The 23,614-nt window shown below is 35.8% G+C and overlaps 2 protein-coding genes and 1 long non-coding RNA gene across 4 annotated transcripts in view; 1 reads left to right on the top strand and 2 right to left on the bottom strand.

Moving 5' to 3' along the window:
• Nucleotides 1–367: 367 nt before the first annotated feature.
• On the bottom strand, nucleotides 368–2,233 carry LOC149898074 (pyridoxal phosphate homeostasis protein). The gene is made up of 4 exons (XM_090115427.1): nucleotides 2,085–2,233; nucleotides 1,646–2,003; nucleotides 820–1,061; nucleotides 368–610 (listed from the first exon to the last, which is right to left on the bottom strand). Exons 1-4 carry the CDS (start codon nucleotides 2,175–2,177, stop codon nucleotides 542–544), a joined length of 762 nt encoding a protein of 253 aa, XP_089971553.1. The 5' UTR covers nucleotides 2,178–2,233; the 3' UTR covers nucleotides 368–541.
• Nucleotides 2,234–5,411: 3,178 nt separating this feature from the next.
• Nucleotides 5,412–7,431, bottom strand: LOC149898073 (uncharacterized). Of its 2 annotated transcripts, XR_016458083.1 has the most exons (4): nucleotides 7,077–7,431; nucleotides 6,628–6,805; nucleotides 5,744–5,848; nucleotides 5,412–5,579 (listed from the first exon to the last, which is right to left on the bottom strand). It is a non-coding gene; the product is annotated as an uncharacterized LOC149898073 (long non-coding RNA). The 2 variants fall into 2 exon arrangements; XR_016458082.1 differs by lacking the exon at nucleotides 5,412–5,579 and having other exon boundaries at nucleotides 5,663–5,848; nucleotides 7,077–7,425.
• A 14-nt stretch (nucleotides 7,432–7,445) lies between these two features.
• htt (huntingtin) overlaps nucleotides 7,446–23,614 on the top strand; it is a 54,461-nt gene continuing 38,292 nt past the window's right edge. The window contains exons 1-14 of the mRNA XM_090115255.1: nucleotides 7,446–7,588; nucleotides 7,665–7,806; nucleotides 7,991–8,112; nucleotides 8,376–8,593; nucleotides 9,907–10,038; nucleotides 10,778–10,911; nucleotides 11,227–11,419; nucleotides 12,458–12,606; nucleotides 15,426–15,560; nucleotides 15,867–15,976; nucleotides 16,398–16,522; nucleotides 16,958–17,646; nucleotides 18,246–18,442; nucleotides 18,778–18,897. Coding sequence (XP_089971381.1) covers nucleotides 7,524–7,588; nucleotides 7,665–7,806; nucleotides 7,991–8,112; nucleotides 8,376–8,593; nucleotides 9,907–10,038; nucleotides 10,778–10,911; nucleotides 11,227–11,419; nucleotides 12,458–12,606; nucleotides 15,426–15,560; nucleotides 15,867–15,976; nucleotides 16,398–16,522; nucleotides 16,958–17,646; nucleotides 18,246–18,442; nucleotides 18,778–18,897 — 2,531 coding nt within the window. The 5' untranslated portion in view covers nucleotides 7,446–7,523. The remainder of the gene's footprint in view (nucleotides 7,589–7,664; nucleotides 7,807–7,990; nucleotides 8,113–8,375; nucleotides 8,594–9,906; nucleotides 10,039–10,777; nucleotides 10,912–11,226; nucleotides 11,420–12,457; nucleotides 12,607–15,425; nucleotides 15,561–15,866; nucleotides 15,977–16,397; nucleotides 16,523–16,957; nucleotides 17,647–18,245; nucleotides 18,443–18,777; nucleotides 18,898–23,614) is intronic.

Below are 23,614 nucleotides of genomic sequence, written 5' to 3'. Positions count from 1 at the left end.
CGTGCGCTGCGGAATCTATTCCTTGAAGTACGAGGATGGTTCTTATGAAAAAAAACGTAAACATGTAGGTACCACGGGCGAAGCCGGGGCGGACCGCTAGTTAGTTAGATATTCAGAAAAGATTGATAAAAGCGGTGGAAGTAGAAAAAATTATTTGGTTGTACATCACTACATAGTATTAAAACAAAGTCGCTTCCTCTGTCCCCATATCCCTATGTATGCTTAAATCTTTAAACTACGATACGCATTTTGATGAGTTTTTTCACAGAACAGTGTTTTTTTTAATAGATAGAGTGACTCAAGAGGAAGGTTGTACATAGTTTATAATTTAGTTTTACAGTTGTCCTTAAATATAAGAAAACAAAAATTAATCTTTGTAATATTTATTCAGAGAAAAGTATAATGGAAAAACTAAATAACAATAAAACAATATATCTTAGCAGTAACATGTCCTAGCATATCAATTATATTGATCAACTACGATAACAAACCTTACTTGTATTTTATGGAAGCCCTGATATTTTATGATTTCATAAATAGCTTAAGCTTTTTTTGGTCTTGCACCAAAGATTGTAGTACCGACACGCACTGTAGTAGCCCCCAACTCGATCTAAAAGAAGTAGTATCATATTTTATTTAGTTTCTTTTACCTAAATGCAGCTTACTTGCTACTACATATTTATTTACTTATTTTTCAAAACAAAAAAACTATTTAAGAGCAAAAATAGTCCAACAACAAATCAAATGTGAATTAACTTTATAATTTGCCTTTATTTCAATTGGAACTTGCATTTGAAATAACTTAGTAACATTACTTACAGCATGTTCAAAGTCGGTTGACATTCCCATAGACAATTCAACATTATTCACATCCAAGTTAAGGTTCTCACATACTTCTTGCCTACATTTAGCAAGCAATATGAAGTCTGGATTGGGCCCTCTGGATACATCATAGTCATACTGGCCGATAGTCATTAGCCCTTTGAAATCCAAGTTGGCACAGTTCTCTAGAACATGCTTCACTAATGTTGTTGTTTCTTGTGGCTCTATACCATTTTTAGCTGCAAAAATGTGTCATTAGTATTGCTGTATATATAAATATTATAATTAAATCAATTTTAATAAAGAAAATATGAATCTGTTTTGTTACATTGAATTGATCTTAAATCAATGTATTATTATCTCATGATCAAATAACTTTAGAAATGTTTTCATTGTGCCCCTAAATATAAATGAGAATTATCATATCGAAAAATTATTATTAGATAAGTACACAAAAATCTATTCATAGAAACGCATGCTATATCTGTACAAACACAAATTATTTACATATCAGACTTGATAAGGCCTATTTTAGATAAGACAGGCAGACATAATAACAACAGATGTCATCATTTCAATATGATTGCATAAAAAACTTTATATTATTTAACCAACACCAAATTTCTTTTAGGAAAAGGTTGAGAAACTTGTACAACATGAAAAAGATAAGAATTACACTTCTATTTTAAATAATATTATATGCATTGTCAAATTTTACCAAAATTTCAAATGTCATGAAATGGATGATGCAATGAAGAATTATATTGCGGTTATTAATAACAGTATACATTTTGTATGTGTATTGTTAAATTATACCACTTACCTTCTTCAGCACTGGTATTGACTTGCACCATGACCTTCAACTTATCATCAGTTTTACGGAATTTCTCCCACTGTTTGTTCAAATTATCAGCAAGTTTAGCGGAATCCACGGTTTCAACCATATACAAGTTAGGAGACTGAATTAATTTATTGATTTTATTAGTCTGCAAGTGTCCAATAAAATGCCATTTTATATCTTGACATTTTTCCAATATTTGTGAGTCGCTTGCTTTATCTGCAAGCTCGTTGACGTAATTTTCTCCGAAATGGCGCTGTCCAGCTTCATATGCTTGTATGATAAGAGGAATTGGCTTGATTTTAGTGACAGCCACTAGAGTTGGTAGTATTTGTGGTAGATCCTGAAATTAGAAGGTTAAGAATATTATGCTTCACATTAAACACATAACGTAATTGTAATACTGACTGAAAAAATATCTAACCTTATTTCTCCTTGCTACAGCACCTTCAATACGACTCAAGACATTTTTTAAACCATACATTACATCAACTTCGTATTCACTATCACCAGACATAATCTAATGCTTCTTCCAATTTATTTTATTTTAGGATTTTATGATCACCGGTAATTGAGCTCGTTGGTCGATACCCTTGAACTTGATTATAAATGATTTGAAATAGCTGCGTTTATTGTTGCTTCAATACTATAAAAACACGAACCTCAATAATTATTACTTATCACTATGTAACAAATAAGAAATAGACAATTAATTTATCCGCTCATATGCTTTGCGCAACCACAGTTGCAAAAATAAAATACGCTAAATAGCTTGCAAAAAAAATAAAAGTAGCCTACTTTGCTAGTGCTCTGGAACGTGCGCCGCGCGTTCGACGCACCGCTATTAAAACTTAATTTATGACTTCCGCGAGAGGAGTACTTCAAATATATTGACTGTAATCGATTGCTATTGTAATAATACTATACAAAACTGTGTTATTTTTACAATATATGATTACCGTATACCTTAAAAAGTTATGAAATCGTCTAAAGTCTACTAACTTTTAAAGTCGTCTTTATTACATATTTATTACAACGGTCACTAAAATATTACTTTATAACAATAAAACACATGTTAGAGAATAATCTGGTAAGTAAACACGAGTAGAAATCAATAAAATACAACAATTACGGCATATTTTAACACTTCCTTGTTGGACACGTAAGATACAAACTAAGATATTCCCAAAATTCTGTTTGAAAGGTTGGTAGTACTGGGGAGAAATAGACGAATCAATTAGTTGTCTTTGGTTTAAATACGTAAAAATTAGACTCTGAGAGTATGAAATAGAGTTTATAATCAATTGAAATAAGAAAGTCGCTTTGCAACCACAGTTGCGCGAAACAAGATTCTCGATCGTGTTTTTGCAACTGTGGTTGCGCGTAGCTAAGTAAGGGGTCATTTTTTTTTTCTCAAGCATATGAGCGGTTATTATAGCCGAATTAGAAAATTCAAACTTCAGGCACGCACAGCTTCAGGTTCAGGGTCATTAAAATATTGACAATAATAATTGACATTTGACAATGACATCCCAGATTGACTGTTGACATGTTTTGTCAGAAACTTCAAATAACGACGGACTACATACTAACCAAGAATCTCATATTTTAGAAGGTCATATTTTCTTGCTACAAGTTAATGTTCTGAATATAATTAAGTATATTGCAATCTCCAGTGTATTAGATATATAGGTCTACCAGAATCTGATGGCATATTTATATTTAAGAAATAAAAGATCTTCATGTGGCAACTTATTTGACAACTAACAAATTGGTTGTCAAATTATTTGTCTTTTTTGCAGTTGATGGATAATTTTTAGGATTTTGTCTAAAAAATCTTCGAAAATGTCGAAAAAGCCGCTGCGATCACAAGCAAGAGGTGTTGTTTATAATGTGTATAGAAAAACATTCGATGGATAATAATGTTTGTTGATTAGAATCACACATCACAATTTTCAATTTTGAAGATTTTATTGGTAAATTGGACTTACCGAGGACTTACCCGTTTTGATACTTAAAATTAAAAAAAATATTATATGTAGGTATAATATTGTTTGTTGATTAGAATATAATTTTATGAAAACTTATTACAGGAGTTTCCAATACGGCTATTCGTCAAGTCCAAGCTGTCCAAGTCAATTTTATAATGTGTGTATCTGTTAATACTTACGAAAATAAACATAGTTTTATTTTATTTTTATTTCATTTTATAAAAAATTATAAGCAGTTATCTACATTATCATTATATCGAACTTCGATATTTTCACATGGTTATGAATATACAAATATAGGTATGTGTAAATAATATTATGTATTACCTGTATCACAGACCTCTATAAAATTAATATGTATTGTATATTATACATATGTACGGACATATGTACGTATGTACGGATAATGTACCTACATAATATTAAGTGGATATCTCATTATTAAACTTACAGTATTGTCCACATAAGTAATGTGACTAATGATATTGAGGACAAAATAAAAAATAAGCAGTATCAAGATCGTTCAGTCCATTTTCCCCAGGGTTGCACACTCAAAATTTTGATTTCCTTATTTGCCATCAGATTCTGGTTTAATAATATATTCCCTATTTTAAACTATCATCATAATACATATAAATATAAAGATTTCTGAACGACAACTACAAACGTCAATGTTACATGAATTGATTTTCTGTTTTCGTCTGTCGAGTGTTGAATTTTCTTGTTTGTATCTCTGAACAACGATCATATGGAACTGCCATATGCATGTACTTTTCCTGCATACCTAAGTAAACAAATCGGGGAACAAACATGGCGGGCTAGGGACGTTCACTTGTTCGTCTAGTCGATAATATTGTATCGATTGATGATAGAGTTAAGAATGGGTAATTCAGGTAATAAGAATTTTGTCTTTTTCAATGATAAGTATGCAGTAGGTGCTTACCTAGTAAGAGGTACTTCTTTCAACAAAATAAAAAAAGATAACTACTTCTATCGGGCAATCGTTACTCGGTAATTCGTGATTCGGATTAACCATTTTGCAATTGTACCTACCTACTAGGGATAGCTGTAGTGTGTAATCAATACATTTTGATATTTTCGTTCTGCAGTTTTATATGAAACAGCTGATTTTTTTCGCGATTGACAGGGTTTTCTTTATATACCTATGTATCCTCACTAATCCTATCCTATCATACTTCCTACTAATATTATAAATGCGAAAGTTTGTGAAGATGGATGTGTAAGTTTGTTACTCTTTCACGCAAATACTACTGAACCGATCACAATGAAATTTAGCACACATATTGAGGGTAACTTGAATTAACACATAAGATAGGTTTTATAATATTATAAATGCGAAAGTGTGTATGTATGTATATTCCGTTTTCACGCTAAAACGGATAAGCCAATTTTGATGAAATTTAACATCAGGTTTTATTTGACCATGGAGCCATCCATATGGTACTTTATTTATTTATTTATAAGCTTTATTGCACACAAACAGAAAATACAAATTTTACTTAATAGGACATATTTAGTCAAAAGGAGGCTTTATTGCTCCAAGCAATTTCTTCCAAGCAACACATTCGATCATAAGAGCATTCTTTACCCGCGACTTCGTTCGCATGTACGAAAATAAAAAAGAGCAGAGCCGCTGGCTTAAATACATGTGAGTGACTCAAGCAGATGTTCAAGGGCAAGTATAGATAAATAACAAACACAATTTTTTCATAAAATAATTTATTTCAGTTATAGTGGTTACTATATATGTTTAGGTACATGCGACAGTAGTCACAGATGCGGCAAATGAGCTTGGCCATATACAGTGTGGAAATTTGTTGACGGACCACTTCATTTAAACATTTAATTTTCTTTTTCTGTTTCTCCACTTTTTCTTCTATTTTTTTTAATTCTTCGAGTGCTGAAGCCTAAAACATTAAATAAATTTTAATTATTGATAACAGTTCTCATAATTATACACATGAATCTCAGCATGTATGACTAAGATTATGAAAAAGTTACGTATTGAAGTTCCCTTTTTTTTAAACAAGAATTATTTCATATAGGTTTTCTATTCAAGAACTGCTCTTACCAATTCAAGATCCTTGGCATCTTGTGGATGTGGATAACCTGAGCATGATGGTTGATCAGTAGTATTTGATATGTCAATTAAAGCAAATTGAGATGGATGGTCTGCCTGAAAGAGATAAAAATGTTACATTAGATAATATGGTCCCAAGTAATAATAAATAGATTGCTACAGAAACATGGACTCAATGTTTGGTAAATTGTAAAACTTTTAGTATTTTTTTTTTATTAAAATAATTTATTTAACAAACAAAGTGTATTATATACTTATGGAAAGTGTAGCTTTCCAACAACGAAAGAATTAAAAAAATTGGACCAGTAGTTTTGAGGTCTTTTTGTGCATACACAATCAAATCTTTCCTTTTTACAATATTAAGTATAGAAAAAGTTTGAGACGATGTAATAAAAGTTTCACTTTAAAAGATTTTAATAATGTAGGTAATATCTTAAAAACTAAAAAATAACTCAGTAGGTTTTAAGTACCAGTCATCACACCACTTGTCTCATGACACTCTAGGTCTCTAGAGCATATAAGTCAAAAAAGATATTGTGAAGCATATAGCAATTAGATTAATCGGTCAACAGTAAGGGGGTACAATTTCAATTACTACCTTGTACCTAAAAAAAAACAAACAGGATGAGCTAAATAAAATCTATACTATAATATTATAAAGCTGAAGAGTTTGTTTGTTTGTTTGAACGCGCTAGTCTAGGGAACTACTGGTCCGATTTGAAAAATTCTTTCGGTGTTAGATAGCTCATTCATCGAGGAAGGCTATAGGGTATATAATATATATCACCACGCTTCGACCAACAGTATTGGAGCCACGGGGGTGAAACCGCGCGGAGCAGCTAGTTGTTTAATAAAAAGATTGATGAATTATTTACCTTTGCAAATACTGTTGGGATAGCATCATCTCTCAATCAAACAATGTTTAAAGTCTTATTAAATGCGCTCTCTTCAAAGTGCAATGAGCACACATTAATGTTTTTAGTTCCTGGCCGGATATTTTCTATGCCAATCTTTTCCAACCATGCCTTTCGCCGGGATTCGTTACTTGGTAAACTAAAACGAGAAAATATACAACAATATATAACTTCGCACGTAATTAATAAACAAATTAATAATTTATCGATAAGGTGTTTATGCGATGATGTTCGACACTAGCACTCATGTTTATGTTTTCGATGCAAATGAAATAAGGAGAATATTGCGGGTTTCTACAGCTCATAATAACTAAGATGATTAAATGTAAAATGATTAAAAGATTTCTATACACTTGATAATAAATACACTTTAATATAAGCAACAATGTAACAAAATGTTAGCCACTTACCGTTGAAAGGTTAGATTCGGCCTGTTTTTGCTTTGGCATAGGCCACAACCTACTATAGAACACTTCATGGTACCTATTATTATTTTCAATTATACTTATTACACTCGATTATGGTCGAAAAACACTGGAAAATCATAAAAATTTCACAATGACATCTTCTCACATGTAAACAAAACCGTATACTAAGATGGCGTCCGTGGCAGCAAAGGTACATCAATGCCAATGAAGAGGGCGCTAATAAAAAGAGTGTAGATGCTTTTTCTAAGGTAAAACCACTGTTGTGAGAAAGAGATGGGTATATCATTATTATTTCCGCGTCAAATTGAACAATTACGGCAGTTCCATAGGATTCTTTGTTCTGAGGTTTGTATATTGCGTTTCTTTTGCGGAAATCGGTATTTACAAATTAAAATGACTGTATATTCTTCAGTGAAGTAAGAAGTAGCAATGAACGTTCTCGAGAAGGCCGAGAAGGCCCTGGAATATTTAAAAAATTACGAAGGTGTAGCTAAGTAAGAGTTGTAAACTTTTTGTTGTGTTTCTGTCGGATTATGTGGGTTTTTACTGATGAGTGTTGCGTTATTGCAGAGGTCATGAGTTACAAGCTGCAGCTGGAACACTGGGCCGGTGTTTGGGAGCTCTCGGCACGCGACCGAACTGCGCTAGGCATTATGCAAATTTACTTAACGTCGCTGTTCCGACTTTGCTTGCATTGGCCAGTCATGAAAGTGTAAGAAAGCCTATTTAACTGTCGAGAATTCCAGTTCCATATAGCTTAAAAAATATTATGTTGTTAAGAATTTTGGACTTATTCCAAACATAACTGCTATTATTATATCTGCTATTTAATAAGAACCAATATACGTTTCCAATTTAATATTTAAACATTTAACAAATAATTATCTTGTTTATAGGCTGAAATAAGACTAGTGGGAGATGAAGCGCTCAACAGAGTGGTTGTTGGTGGATTTGCTTTCAATTCTTATAAGACAAATGCCATACTACTCAATCAGATTGAGGTCTCTAGAAATGCAAGGTATGATTAATAGAATAAAGAAAAATCTACATAATTAAAATAAATCTACTCTTATACTTTATAATATGTTTGTATATATATCTCTTCCTATCATTTTGTGGTTCTAAATCAAAAGAAACAATTAATTCAGTTTAAAAAAAAACATTTTTTAAAGCTATAATATAAATACTTACTTTACAGCCCTACTACACAACTATATTATATTGTAATGATAAATAGTGTGGTACAATAAATAATTAAATAAATACTGTTAATATTTTTAGATGGATAAGAGCATCGCTAGCCCGTATCTGCCTTGGAGACAGTTGGTTACGCCCAGGCATTGGAAAGATAAGATCTCAAGCTCAAACCCTTTTCCCAAAGTTGAGTGAAATTGTGCGAACTACAAGTGAACTGCCGCTAATTGTTGAGGCTCTGGAAAGTAACCTGCCGAGGATTTTAAATGCTTTGGCTGAATACACAACTGATGAAGAAATATATGGTTTGTTAGATAAAGATTTGGTATGTGTGTTTTGTTGATAATTATCCACATCAAAACACTTATTAATGTGGATATGACACAGGAAGAATGTATTTTTCTAAATCCATTAAGAAATAAACAGTACTGTAATAGGCATGACGACAGTATCCATAAATGATCGAATTAGTGTTTTTAAGGGAAAATGTATAATAAATAAATTAAAAATAGTGACTTAGAAATATTAAAAACATTAAGATTAATGAGATTATCAATAAAATAAAACATTGAAATTCTGCAGTCGGCCATATTGACTGAAACACGCGTGACGTCACGTCTATGTAAACAACTTCGCGTCAGGTGTATTTTGTTTTTATGAATATGTTGAGAATACACATTTTTATTTATTTTCTATTTTTTCACGTATGCCTTATCGACTCAGAACAGAAATATAATTGCGAATTCCAGAATATGTGGTTCGCGTTTCTCTGCGTCAAATTTATACAATCATTTCATATTATTATCTCGCTTTAAACAATTACTAACACTTTTTTGGGTATTATTTTTATGTAGATTCAAATTGCAATACTGCACACCACTTATTAACTTTGTAATTAGATTCTATAACACTTAATAATTAAATATTTGTTTAATTTTGCTTCGCTATGCATACAGATAATTACGTATTTACGTAAGAGTGACGTCACGCCTACGCCAAACTCAAACTCAACTCAAACTCAAACATTTATTCATTCAATTAGACTTCTTATAGAAGCACTTTTGAAACGTCATTACATATTTTAAAATTTACCACCGATTCGGAAAGCAGTATCTTCGGAGAAAAACCGGCAAGAAACTCCATAGTTGCTCTTTTAAATCATGTCAGTTTTACAATTTTACAAAATACATATGTAACATCATAATTATTATAATATAATAACACCTGTGAGCTGTTTTGGCACAGTTAATAAATATTTTTTGAAAAATGGCTTTTATCTTCGTTAAATTTAAGTATATTAGCGAAATATAGGGTTTTTCTTGTTTAATAAACGTATACACACATTATGGAAGAGGTTTTCAAAATCTTTCGTCATGCCTATTGTTATTCATGCAATAATTTGAATGTCAGAAAAGTAAGAACAAAGTTAATTTTCTAAACTGTGTATAAAATAAGTAGTAATTATTGCAGTCTTCTCGTCATAGCAATACTGTCACGTCAAAGAGTAAGGCGATGATTTTTTATCTTTGAGTCTTGCTAAAGAAGTTTCACTTCTGACACGTAATCTCGGCACACATGCTCTTTTTTAAGTTATGTATGTTGATATAATCCCCTGCAGAGCTGTCGATCGCTCTGCTGTCACACGTGCAGTGCGGTGAGGCGTCAGTACGGCGCGCGTTAGGCGCCTGTCTCGCCGCGCTCTGCCAGCATCGGGAGACTGCGCTGCCCACTGTGCTGGACAAGGGATATGGTGAGATAGCTAACAATGATTCATGATTAAAATGAGATGCTATTAATATTATAATCCTATTAATATTATAAATGTGAAAGTTTGTATGGATGTATGGATGTTTGTTACTCTTTCACGCATAAACTACTGAACCGATTACAATGAATTTTAGCACACATATAGAGGGTAACTTGGATAACACATAGGATAGGTTTTATCCCGGTAATCCCACGGGAACGGGAACTATGCGGGTTTTTCTTTGAAAACGTGGGCGAAGCCGCAGGCGGAAAGCTAGTAAATAATATTTTAGGACAATTTTACACACGGCACGATCTGATCCCATACTAAGCTTTTGCTTGAATTATGGTAACCAGATGGCTGATAAACATACATACAATTTTAAATTAATACTTTTATAGATAATTAACACCCAGACACAGAGCAAACTTCTATCAATGAATCAATATCCATCAACATTTCAACGCTGTGCCCCGGTGGTACACATGGGAATGAGATGTTTCACTTTTCACTGCGATAAAACAACACACTAAGTTACAATTATTATACCGTCACATAGACACAAACTCGCATCTTTACGACGTGATAGAAAAATACACAAGATTAAACAAATTTTAAATAAAAATAAAATTTTCCTATTTAATTTTTCAAAAAATTATTAAATTTCAGCCAAATATTATATGATTTTTATTTGAACATATTTAATTAATGTGGCAATGACAATCAATTATTTTATTTACAGAAAAACTGTGGCCCACAGCTGCTGAAGACAGTATTATTATCGGATGGTTTTGCGTTTTCAAAGCTATCTTCCAACAGAATGAAATCAAGAAATTTAGTGAAAATAACGTTTTCTCTATTCAGGATTTTTTAGAAGTAAGTTGCAGATACCGCGAATACATTTTTAAAAAGCTTATTTTAGCTTCATCTGTATGTTTGTATGTAACAGACTCGTTTAGTTCTGATTTTGTCCCTCTTTAAACGGAAAGATTTAGTTAAGTCAAACTTTTTCTACTTATTAAGGATTGTTGACAATACGATTTCACGTGTCTTTCTTATTCTAAATAATAAACATAATAAAAAATAAATATTGTTCAAAAAAATATTTTTTACTTTCAGTCTATTCTAGAAAATCAGTGTTTTTGTTTCGAAAATAAAACCCAATTTTAATAATATTTGGTTTTTTTCCAGTTATATCAACTATGCATACACTACATTGATCTTACAACAACAGAGCATAATGTACAAAATGCAGTACTAGAGTGTCTAACAGTGCTTATATCGCAAGCTCATCATGGATACAGGAAAGCGTTATTGGATAAACATCCGAGCCCTGTGTGTTTGGATTCAAGGACCAGTGGAAAAGGGCATAAACGGAATTTTAGTCAGTATTTTTTTTTTGTTTTATATAGAAATTTATATTTATAAAAAAATTTGAATGTTATAAAACTAAAATATCAAAATAAATTAAGAGCTTCCATTCGACAAACAACAAAATAGGAAAAAATATTTTATAGTTATATTAATCCGACTCGAAGGACCATAATATGTTCTAGCAATACAATTTTGGTTGTTTTTTGGTTGAGTTCTGAGATTTGAAATAAAAATTCGGAATGTTTCAAGACTTACTACTTTCTAAGGCGACTTACTACTTACTTTTCACTATTTTTTTTTGAAGCGAACTTATCTGAGAGTTACGTTTCTATAAAGACACCTCGCTCTGAAGCGATCCAATGAAATATTTTTGCTTTTGAGCATATAAACAACTAAGCATTAGGGTTCTGCTGACCGGCCGTTAAGTCGTGTCGAGTGGTCGTGGATTATTTCTTTCTGATAATGGAAATTCACCTTTCTACCTCCTTTTACCACAGAGTTACGTTTCGCACCATTTGTGGTTACTCAAGATGTCTATCTTCAAACTCATTTATTTATTCAATTAGACTTCTTCATGAAGCACTTTCGAATCGTCATTATATTTTTTTTAATTTACCACCGATTCGATCGGAGCAAGAGCACAGAATACATAATAGTAGATAAACGCTACAGAACGGACACTCTCCACCTCCCGCCAAAATTAAACACTTACCTCACCCCGCACGATCATGATAAAAATGGGCCGCATTTTTCTGCAAGGACGATACGCAACGATGATTGACAACATTAATCAAATTGACTTAAAGTAATTTTATTATTTTGGTTTTGTGATTATCGTTTTTCGTAGAAAATGGTTAGATACTGTGCTGTTTACGGATGTATTTCATCAGAAAAACGCGATTTTTTTTTTTACGCTAGTCACAAATGTGCCAACCATAAAGCGTTAACACACACATTTGCAGTCGCTACAGTGTGACTGTCAAAACGATAATTTTGTATGGAGTGTCCGGGGTGTGGCAAGAGTATCATTTGAACCACTTTCCTGCAGGTTACACGAGCGCAGTGTCCGCACACAGCGCCCACAGCTCGCACAGCGCGGGCGGCGCGGGCGAGCTGGCGCTGCGCGGCGCGCTGCGGCTCGGCTCGGCCAACAAGCTGCACACGCCCACGCACAGCTCGCACGACCTGCCCATACAGGTACATGCACACAGCTCGCACACAGCTCGCACAGCGCGGGCGGCGCGGGCGAGCTGGCGCTGCGCGGCGCGCTGCGGCTCGGCTCGGCCAACAAGCTGCACACGCCCACGCACAGCTCGCACGACCTGCCCATACAGGTACATGCACACAGCTCGCACACAGCTCGCACAGCGCGGGCGGCGCGGGCGAGCTGGCGCTGCGCGGCGCGCTGCGGCTCGGCTCGGCCAACAAGCTGCACACGCCCACGCACAGCTCGCACGACCTGCCCATACAGGTACATGCACACAGCTCGCACACAGCTCGCACAGCGCGGGCGGCGCGGGCGAGCTGGCGCTGCGCGGCGCGCTGCGGCTCGGCTCGGCCAACAAGCTGCACACGCCCACGCACAGCTCGCACGACCTGCCCATACAGGTACATGCACACAGCTCGCACACAGCTCGCACAGCGCGGGCGGCGCGGGCGAGCTGGCGCTGCGCGGCGCGCTGCGGCTCGGCTCGGCCAACAAGCTGCACACGCCCACGCACAGCTCGCACGACCTGCCCATACAGGTACATGCACACAGCTCGCACACAGCTCGCACAGCGCGGGCGGCGCGGGCGAGCTGGCGCTGCGCGGCGCGCTGCGGCTCGGCTCGGCCAACAAGCTGCACACGCCCACGCACAGCTCGCACGACCTGCCCATACAGGTACATGCACACAGCTCGCACACAGCTCGCACAGCGCGGGCGGCGCGGGCGAGCTGGCGCTGCGCGGCGCGCTGCGGCTCGGCTCGGCCAACAAGCTGCACACGCCCACGCACAGCTCGCACGACCTGCCCATACAGGTACATGCACACAGCTCGCACACAGCTCGCACAGCGCGGGCGGCGCGGGCGAGCTGGCGCTGCGCGGCGCGCTGCGGCTCGGCTCGGCCAACAAGCTGCACACGCCCACGCACAGCTCGCACGACCTGCCCATACAGGTACATGCACACAGCTCGCACACAGCTCGCACAGCGCGGGCGGCGCGGGCGAGCTGGCGCTGCGCGGCGCGCTGCGGCTCGGCTCGGCCAACAAGCTGCACACGCCCACGCACAGCTCGCACGACCTGCCCATACAGGTACATGCACACAGCTCGCACACAGCTCGCACAGCGCGGGCGGCGCGGGCGAGCTGGCGCTGCGCGGCGCGCTGCGGCTCGGCTCGGCCAACAAGCTGCACACGCCCACGCACAGCTCGCACGACCTGCCCATACAGGTACATGCACACAGCTCGCACACAGCTCGCACAGCGCGGGCGGCGCGGGCGAGCTGGCGCTGCGCGGCGCGCTGCGGCTCGGCTCGGCCAACAAGCTGCACACGCCCACGCACAGCTCGCACGACCTGCCCATACAGGTACATGCACACAGCTCGCACACAGCTCGCACAGCGCGGGCGGCGCGGGCGAGCTGGCGCTGCGCGGCGCGCTGCGGCTCGGCTCGGCCAACAAGCTGCACACGCCCACGCACAGCTCGCACGACCTGCCCATACAGGTACATGCAACGGTCAAACAGACAAAATTCAAATGCAGTTTCGTATAAAAAAAATATTTCCCGAAAATTACGTGTAAGAAAGAGTTGAAACTTCGCACACAAATAGTTTGTTAGAACTAGAAAAGAACAAAGAAAAAGAATGATTTGAAAAATCACGTGTAGTGAATTCAGACAAAATTACAAAATTCGAAAAAAAAAATTGAACTAAACAATCCCGTTTAAGGGGGCGCATAAAGCAAAATAACCAATCTTCTATTAGATGATACGTGTAATATGCAAGACCAAATCTAAAAAATAAAATATATATCAAACTAGATGATATGTTCAACGATTCTGTTTAATCAAAAACATAAAATATTAAAATTTACTCGATAAAAAAAAATCACCAAGTTAGCTCTAATTTTCACACTTTTACGTTTTCTACTTGACATGGTAATACTTATTATGATTTTTTTTTCATAAACAATTATATTAAAACATTTGCAAGATATTTGTCAGAGCATTTTGTGTAATTACTTTTAGTTTTGGTTTTATCTGCGATAAACCACTTTTATCGTGACAAAATCAAACGTTTATCTCGAGAAAAAAAGAGCGCCAAAAGTGGTTTATCGCAGATAAAACCAAAACTAAAAGTAATTACACAAAATGCTCTGACAAATATCTTGCAAATGTTTTAATATAATTGTTTATGAAAAAAAAATCATAATAAGTATTACCATGTCAAGTAGAAAACGTAAAAGTGTGAAAATTAGAGCTAACTTGGTGATTTTTTTTTTATCGAGTAAATTTTAATATTTTATGTTTTTGATTAAACAGAATCGTTGAACATATCATCTAGTTTGATATATATTTTATTTTTTAGATTTGGTCTTGCATATTACACGTATCATCTAATAGAGGATTGGTTATTTTGCTTTATGCGCCCCCTTAAAGAGGTCGTCAACAAAAGTTCATTCAAATTATCACCTTATTTCATGGCTATAATGTTGAAAGTTTATTGTAGAAAACTCTGCTTGTTACACCCTTGGGCAGAGTTTTGCTTCGGACAATTTATTTGCGTGACCGTGAATATATTTGTTTATTGTACGTTAATGTACTAAACAAATTCAATACTATTAAAAGACGTGTGTCACTCGGGGACTGCCGCGGTAAAGCTATTGCATGCTATGCCTTCAAGCCACACCTCCGCGCCCGTCGGAGTGGGGAGCGTGAGGTTTTTCGTTACGGAATTTCTCGATTCGGTCCCCGCGCTCAATGCCCGCGATAAAAGCTATGCAATAGCTTAATAATACAAATAAAGATATGCATTTAGACGCCAGACACGCCCGAAAGCGACAGCGCGTCTGTGGACGCGGAGCAGTTGTCCCGTGCGGTGGCCGAGCGCCTGCAGCACTACGCGGATGAAGACGGGGATGTCGTTATGCGGGAGTGTGAGGAGACTGTTAAGGTAAAGTTAAATTTTAAGTTGCATATTGTTTAAGGTTGTATTTGAATAATTATTGCGAATAACAAAATCAATGATAATTAAGGGCGTGATTTTATCGAATATATTTATCTTACAAAAATAAATGAAATATAATCGAAAATGATTGTTTACCACCATTTCAATTGATAATATGCTTCATAAATATTATCCAAACCATTTTTAGGATTCCACATAGAGTAAAGTCTAATACGGAATTATTACTGAATCATATTTCTTATTAACTACTTGATTTTTTCCATTTCATCAAAATAAACATATCTTGCACAGATAAACATCGGATCAAGTTCAGACGACGACGTAAGACTGAAATACTGCGCACGACTGCTTGTCTCCAAGTTCCTCCTCGCTGGTTGTAAAGGACAACTCGTGTCGGATCGGTGAGTGGAAACTTAATTAGCTCTGATATATGAAATAATGTTTAAAAAACTGTACAACGGAAACAATAATTAAAAAAATATTATTGATTGGTGGATTTGTTTAAAAATCATGAAATATCGCACTGCTAACATATAAAAAATGGGGTGTTCATTTCAATTTTGTCAGGTATTTTATAATGTTATTTAATTTAAACACCTCCTATCTCATTCTATTTCATAAAACTAATCCTATCCAAAGGTTGCCTGGCAGAGATCGCTTGAAAGCGATAAGGTCGCCTATATGTTTTTCTCTTTTCTTTTTATTTTCTTCTGTATGTGTGTGTTAAATAAAGAATTTTGTATTGTATTGTGTATTGTATTTTGAAAGTCTGACCGATAATAAAAATTATTGCTCGTATCTAAAAAGTATATCAAAACCCAGGTCTGTCCGTGTGTCTGTGAAGTCGTCAGCGCTGTCGTGTCTCGCGGAGATCCTGCGACTGTACCCGCAAATAGCGACACTGTACCTCGATAAGGGCGCTGATACTAAACTATTGAATTATTCTAGTAAGTGTCAACTATACTAATAATAATATTATAAAGCTGAAGAGTTTGTTTGTTTGAACGCGCTAATGTCAGAAAGGCGAGAAAGGCTATATATCATCAGGCTAATATCAACAGGAGTAGAGCACTGCGGGTAAAACTGCAGGGCACGGCTAGTTTATTATAATTCACTGTTTTCAAGCTATTTCAAGAAAGCACAAACATTTAAATAAATAATTATTTTCTTCAAAAATTTTGAAACATTTCTAAACTGAATTGAATCCAATAGAAATCTGTTCAATTCTGTATTGATATTGTTGAAGCATTTATGCTGCTATAATGGTATGTCAAAACATTAATGATTATTTCTGTTCAAATAATGTGTATTGTACCGATAAAAATGTAATACAGCAGATGTCGTTTAGTCAGTTAATTCAACCATTCACTGAAATTCCACAGGTTTATCAGAAGGTGCAGAATCAAACCAAGATACTTTGGACGAGTTCATTCTAGAACGAAACGTTTGCTTCCAAGACTCGCTCACAGAATCTCTCAGCCAGGATCTATTAAAGAGCTGTGACAGCACGCAACAATCCAAAACCACGAAAGACACAAAATCCATAGAGAAGTCCATAGAAAGCGAGTTGAAAAGCCTAAAAGACGCGCCCAGTAACATGCTGGACAGCAAACTGATTGCCAGCGAACTCAGCGCTGATACAAACATGACGAACAGCAACTTCACGACGAATTCCACAGATGAACAATCGACCGGATATCCGATGTCCAGTAGCGGCGGTATTTTATCTTCCAGCATAGACTTAGACATGAAGTTCGACCATTTCGGCGACTCGACAAACGAAACGGTCAAGTTCGACAAAGAGTTCGATAGACGGCCGAAGAAGATAGAAGTCGAGTCGATGAGCGAACAGAGCGAATTGGAATATCAGCATTTGAGTGATATATTACTATTCGAAGATCACAGTGACCCCCAAATAAGGGGGTTGTTGAGGGTCTGCTTGGGACGCTATTTAGTTGGGGCGTTGGATCTATCGCACGGGGACTACAGCCGCTGGAGGAGTTACGCGTCGCTGCCCAAAGATGTCGCCGAGGCTATGAGCGTGGAGAAACTGATGGAGGTCATTTTGAAGGTTCGTTTTTATGTTATGTGATGTACAATGTTTAACACCATGGACGTGTGTTGCAAACGTTATACACACGACACGTGACATCACAAATGACATACGACGTGTTAAACATGGACGTCTATGAAACACGCCAGATCAATGCAAACTGATTTTTAATAAATTTATGCCTACCTGAACATAATTGATATTTTATGACTTTGCAAACACACCACACGTGACATTCCACTTACGCGACACAACAAGTGACTTTCGACCCTCGACATTCGACACTCGACACTCGACATTCGACATTCGACACTCGACATTCGACACAACACGTGACATTCGACACACGTGACACTCGACACTCGACATTCGACATAACACGTGACTTTCAACACACGTGGCATAAAACGTGACAAAACATGTCACATTCGACACACGCGACACAACACTTGACTTTCCACACACGTAACGTTCGAATGACATTGCGATGACAATTTGTTATCGTTACTCGTTATTAACCAATTTCAAAAAAAGGAGGCTCTCAATTAGGCCGGTATATTTTTTTACTTTTACGACTGTGTTTCGATTGTTTCTACACATAGCTTATGAATGGGCAGGGTCTATCGGACGAGGTCCACTCGGCGGTGAACCACACGCTGTGCACGCTGGCCCCGCTCAGCGCGGCGCTGGCACACAGCACGCACGCCGGCGAGCTGTGCGCCGTGCTGGCTGCGCTGGCCAACGTGCACGCCAACCCGTACTGGCTGTGCCGGCTCAACCTCGCCAAGGTGTACGAGAAGATGCCGTATGCGAGGTCCGATATTATACTTAACTAGTATTGTGTAAAACGTAAAAATTAAATTACTTACTTAGGACCAAGAAAATTTAGAAATAGAATCTTCCTACAAAATCTACGAGATCGATTTGAAATATTATTGTACCATTAAAAAAAACTACCTTTTTTAATCAGTTACATTAGGACAAACTCAAATTCTTCGGGCCGATTCTGACTGGTTGATCGATAATGTTGAGTCTCTGTAACAATAATATTTCACTTGTGTGATTCATATAATTATGTTGCTATATCACCATCACTTTTCACTTTTCAATTTATTGACACAACAAAATTAACAATTTTGTTTTTTTCAGATTATTCATGCTGAGTCCAAACTACAAGCAACAGAGTAAAGTAATAATGGACACCTTATACCGACTTCTCGCTGACACGGACCAAAAAGTACGATCCGCGGCAGCTAATACCATCGCTGTGTGAGTTCTTTGAATAAAACTAAACTGAAACTCAAACATAAATTCGATTGAATTCGAAAAATTTCGATTTGGCTTTAAGGTGGATGTTCCGACCGTCCCTCCATACATTTTTGATTACCTCTAAACACTTAACACAGACACTATTTCTTTAAAACTAATCATTTTATCACTTCTCTATAATGAAATGTGTGCGCGTTCGACCTTTTTAATCAATAATTTACAATATTTACTTAGAAAAACAACAGTAAAATACCGGAAAAATTTGACACTTCTACAGTAGTGTGCGTGACTTTTGCCAAGCGAAACACGACATAAAGCACGACATCTAGCGCATAGACTATATACTTATTACAGATCTAGCGCGTCAATGTCTAAACGAAAGGCGATGTTTAGACATTGACGCGCTAGATGTCGTGCATTCGCGTTCGTTATCTTATACATAATGAGCATAATTCTAATAAATCAAAGTTCTGTGTAAAAATTAAGTAATTTCATTTCCAATCGTTCAAAGAAAATAACAATAAAATAAAATAAAACTAATGACCTTAGAAACTATGTTTTTTTTTGTAAACAATTTATTACTCATTATTGTTCGTCCGTCGTAGGTCTGTAAACTGTATTGTACACTGAAGGTAAATGGTACTGTAGGTACTTTAGTTCGGCGTCGTCATCGGCTTGATATAAAATTACATTCTTGATTTCATTGACACGCGCTATGATTTGCGCGCGGAATTTCTTGTGTTGTGAATTTATTTTTGTATGCTATGCATTTTAATTGATTCAAATTGCAATGTTTCTCTAGTATGCATTTGAGACTATATTGTAAATTGTAATAATTGATCGTGGGTATAGTAATTAATTATTCTAATAACGCAATTAGTAATATATGTATTTTCGGTGGGATTCAAAACAAAAAATTGGCCCGTGATTTTTATGAAATTTCACCACATTCCAAATCACATCAATCATAGTTCATACACATGTATGACGAAAGTGATTAGTATTGTGGCTAACATTGACTCATCAGTTCATCACTGAAACCAGTGATAAATCAGTACCTATATCATATTGTGTTTGAATATTTTTAAACAATGATATAAGTATACAATTATTATAAATCGGTAAACTATCAAAGTAATCACAAACTTGCAAACATTGGTAAAATGTCCAGTAGTTTATGAGCCTATTCATTACAATCAAACAAACAAACAAAGTTTTCCTCTTTATAATATTAGTGTAGACAAACACTATGAATACGATCACGAATGCAAATTCGGGGATTTTCTAATTATTGCTAAATAATAATTGAATTCGTTTTGAAATACTCTATAATTTTTAGTGTATAAATAGACATTTATAATGTGGTGCTCATTTTTTTGTACTGCTAACGCTATTGTAGGTACCTATTTTCGTTGTTTTATTTCAAGTGAACACGGCCATACAATTTTGTCACGAGCCGCCTATGATTGTAGGTACTTTTGTTAGGCTCCTTCGTCGTCCGCGTCGGCTCGAAAGTTCTTGATTTCATTGTCACGCGCTATGATTTGCGCGCGGATTTTCTTGTGTTGTGAATTTATTTTTGTATTATTATTATTTTTTATTTTTTTTTTATTTTATTGATTCAAATAAAATATTTCACTAGTATGCATTTGAGACTATATTGTATTATGTATAATTTATCGTAGGTATAGTTATTCTTATAACGCAGTTATATTTTCGGTGGGACAATTTGACCCGTGATTTTTCTGAAATATCACCACTTTGCAAATCACATCAATCATACACACGTATGACGAAAGTATAGTGGCTAACATTGACTCATCAGTTCATCACTGAAACCAGTGATAAATCAGTATATCATATTTTATTGTGTTTGAATATTTTTTAAACAACGATATACCTATACAATATTATTATAAATCGGTAAACTACCAAAGTACCTACTTCCGAATTTTCAGACAGACAAACAAGTAGTTTGAACACGCAGTTTTCTTATACTAGTAGCAAAAATCAAAACCATAATATTATGTTTACCTACTATATTTTACTAAAAGTCGAGTGCGTCGAAATCGTAAATAATAGGTAATATAATGTTTTTCACCTTCCTGGTTATTTTCCCATAGTAAATAGTGTTTTAGGTTTGTTGTTGTAGGTAGGAATAATAATAATTATTCTTACTTGTTCGTTATGAAATGTATATTTAAATAATTTACTTTTACAAATCATTAGTGATATTAGTTTTGAGTGAAAATGCTTGGATCAGCATAATATTATATGGTACTTCAAATACATGTTTTGATAAAAAAACAATAGGGTCATAAAATAAAACTGCGTTTTATTGTAATCAATGTTGACAGTTTTAAATTCCAAAATTATTGATCAATAAAATAGTTTACACCAACATATATAACTTTTATTTTTATAACCATCGTTCATAATATAAACCGTAGCAGGTGGCGTTTTGAAGTTCTGTCTACTCATACAGAAAAATGGAAAACTTGCTTGCTTTACTTTGGCAACTCGAAGCGTGGTCGTCCGTCGTAGGTACTTTTGTTTTGTTACTCAGGAGGATAACCTCAGACTGTAGACACTGTAGTGATGTCAAGACAAATGTGCGAAAGACTGTAAATTCAGACGCTAATTTAGAAGACGGGCTACCCATTGGGGCTGTTGAAATTGTCTGGAGATCCTTTTGGAACTCATCCATTCTGTGGTTAAACACTTCAAACATCTGATCAATAGACTGTGTGATGGATTCCATATTAGTTTTAGTGCAGTGGCAGTGTAAATGTTGTTGTTGAGGTTATGTAAATTTAACACTTTAGTTAACTACCAAGATATAAAGAAATGAGGATAGGACACAATAACTATTGGTTGAGGTATTTATAAACTCATAATATACTTTTAAAAAAATCACGTTTTAATAAATTTCTAGAATTAAATTAGAACAGCTGATTCAAAATAGCCTAAAAAATCTTAATAATAATAATTACGCTTCACAGCAAGAAGAAATGTACCATAATTATGTACCCGCACAAAGTCGATATTGTGTTGCCTACCGTTCGACTCAATGGCTAGGGTTGTAACTACCTTTAATAATTATTACCAAACTAATAAACCGAGTGATGCGAAATAACCATAATTCTTTGAGAGTTTGATAAAATGATCAGGCAGGTATTTTCTTTAATCCTCTGAATTCTCGGTTACTAAATTGTATCGTTGAAATTATTCTTAATCGCGTAAATTTAATAAATAATCATATGGAAAACACTTTTCATTTGTTTTTTTACTTTCACGCCCAACTACTATACAATAATTACGTTGTTTCGGTATTTTGACGAGAAAACGCAGGAAACATCCGTTGTATCATTTTAGATAGATTGTATATTTTGTATCTGTAGAATTGAAATCAAAGCTATGTATATGTTGTCTCCATTCTTTTCTTATCGGATTGTTGATCCCAATGCGAATGCGTCACTAAAATTTTATAAAAGACAATTAAGAACATCAAAAATAAAGTGATACGTAAATATTTCACAGTGCAATATATTATGTAATTAATAATAATTATATATTTATGAAAAAATAATTACATCAGATTTAATAATCGCAATTGTTTTGAATGTATATATGAATAAATGATTACATCATAATAGTAATAATCACAATTGTTTTATTTCCCATTTGTTGCAACCCTAGCATATTTTCATGTAGCAGCAGAAGTACCTACACTGGCGGCGCGGCGGCATCGTGCGACATCAAAGGCATTGCCTTACTAGGTAAGTTTATAATGATTAACTCTTTAATAATTATTTTTGACTTTACTCATTTCTTTTATTATATAATTTACGTTTTACTTTTACAGAATCCGATTCAATGGATTATGAAGACGAGTCACACAACGCCATACGATAGTGATGATGAATGAACATTTCAATAAATGCATGCGTGTTTTTTTATGTTGTTTTGTAATTGTTAATTGTTTCTTAAATAAAGAAATAAACTAAATATTTAAATGATGATTTGTTATTTGCAACACAATTTTATATTTGAGATTCTTTACAAATGTATATTTAGTTTTGTATCATCAAATTTATAAATTTTATTCCATAGTTTTCAAAATTAAATGTAAATGACCATAAAAACATTAATAAAGTAAATCATTGATGTAAGGTCAGGGAACGTAATACATATATACATCTGACCATGTAGAAGCTAAGTCTTGTTGACTGCTGAAGTCTGTAAAGTTTTGTTGTCTGCTGAAGTCTGTACGCAATGATAATGTCTGCCGTTTCGAAAATAAGTTTTTAAGACCCTAATAAATAAAATATATGAATGGCAGATCTGGTCAAATACTTTCAAAATTGTATTTTTTTCAGCACTTTCATAAGTGTCTGCCAGAATGTTATCCGCGTGATAATGGTCTGCCATTGTTATTTTCCGATAGTAATAATAATCTATTTTCAAATATCAAAATGGCAGACGTGGTCAAATGGTTTCAAAGTTCGCCAAAAATTTCCACCTGTCTTACCTAAGCGCGCGCCCCGTCCACCACTCTGGGCTTAGTGACTCCTCATCTCATGTATAGTAGGTATAGGGGAATCAACACACAAAAATCCAGGTCTGGTCAAATACATACAGGTAGCTTTGCGCTAGCTCTCTAGCTATTACTTCTTATGGAGAGAAAACGTAAACATGTGCCACGGGCGAAGCCGGG

Source organism: Colias eurytheme, chromosome 23 (assembly GCF_061535395.1).
Source record: "Colias eurytheme isolate Ceu_HAF_F1 chromosome 23, ilColEury1 Martin Lab GWU primary, whole genome shotgun sequence".
Classification (NCBI taxonomy): domain Eukaryota; kingdom Metazoa; phylum Arthropoda; class Insecta; order Lepidoptera; family Pieridae; genus Colias; species Colias eurytheme.
Note: the sequence above shows the minus strand (reverse complement) of the source record. Positions and strands in the feature narration are given on the sequence as shown.

Excerpts from the sequence above, each read along its gene's own strand:
- LOC149898074 (XM_090115427.1), bottom strand. The coding sequence starts at position 2,177 with ATGTCTGGTGATAGTGAATACGAAGTTGATGTAATGTATGGTTTAAAA. Across the intron at positions 2,004-2,084 it reads CTGTAGCAAGGAGAAATAAG|GATCTACCACAAATACTACC; the intron begins GTTAGATATTTT and ends TTCTAATTTCAG. Across the intron at positions 611-819 it reads CAACCGACTTTGAACATGCT|ATCGAGTTGGGGGCTACTAC; the intron begins GTAAGTAATGTT and ends TACTTCTTTTAG.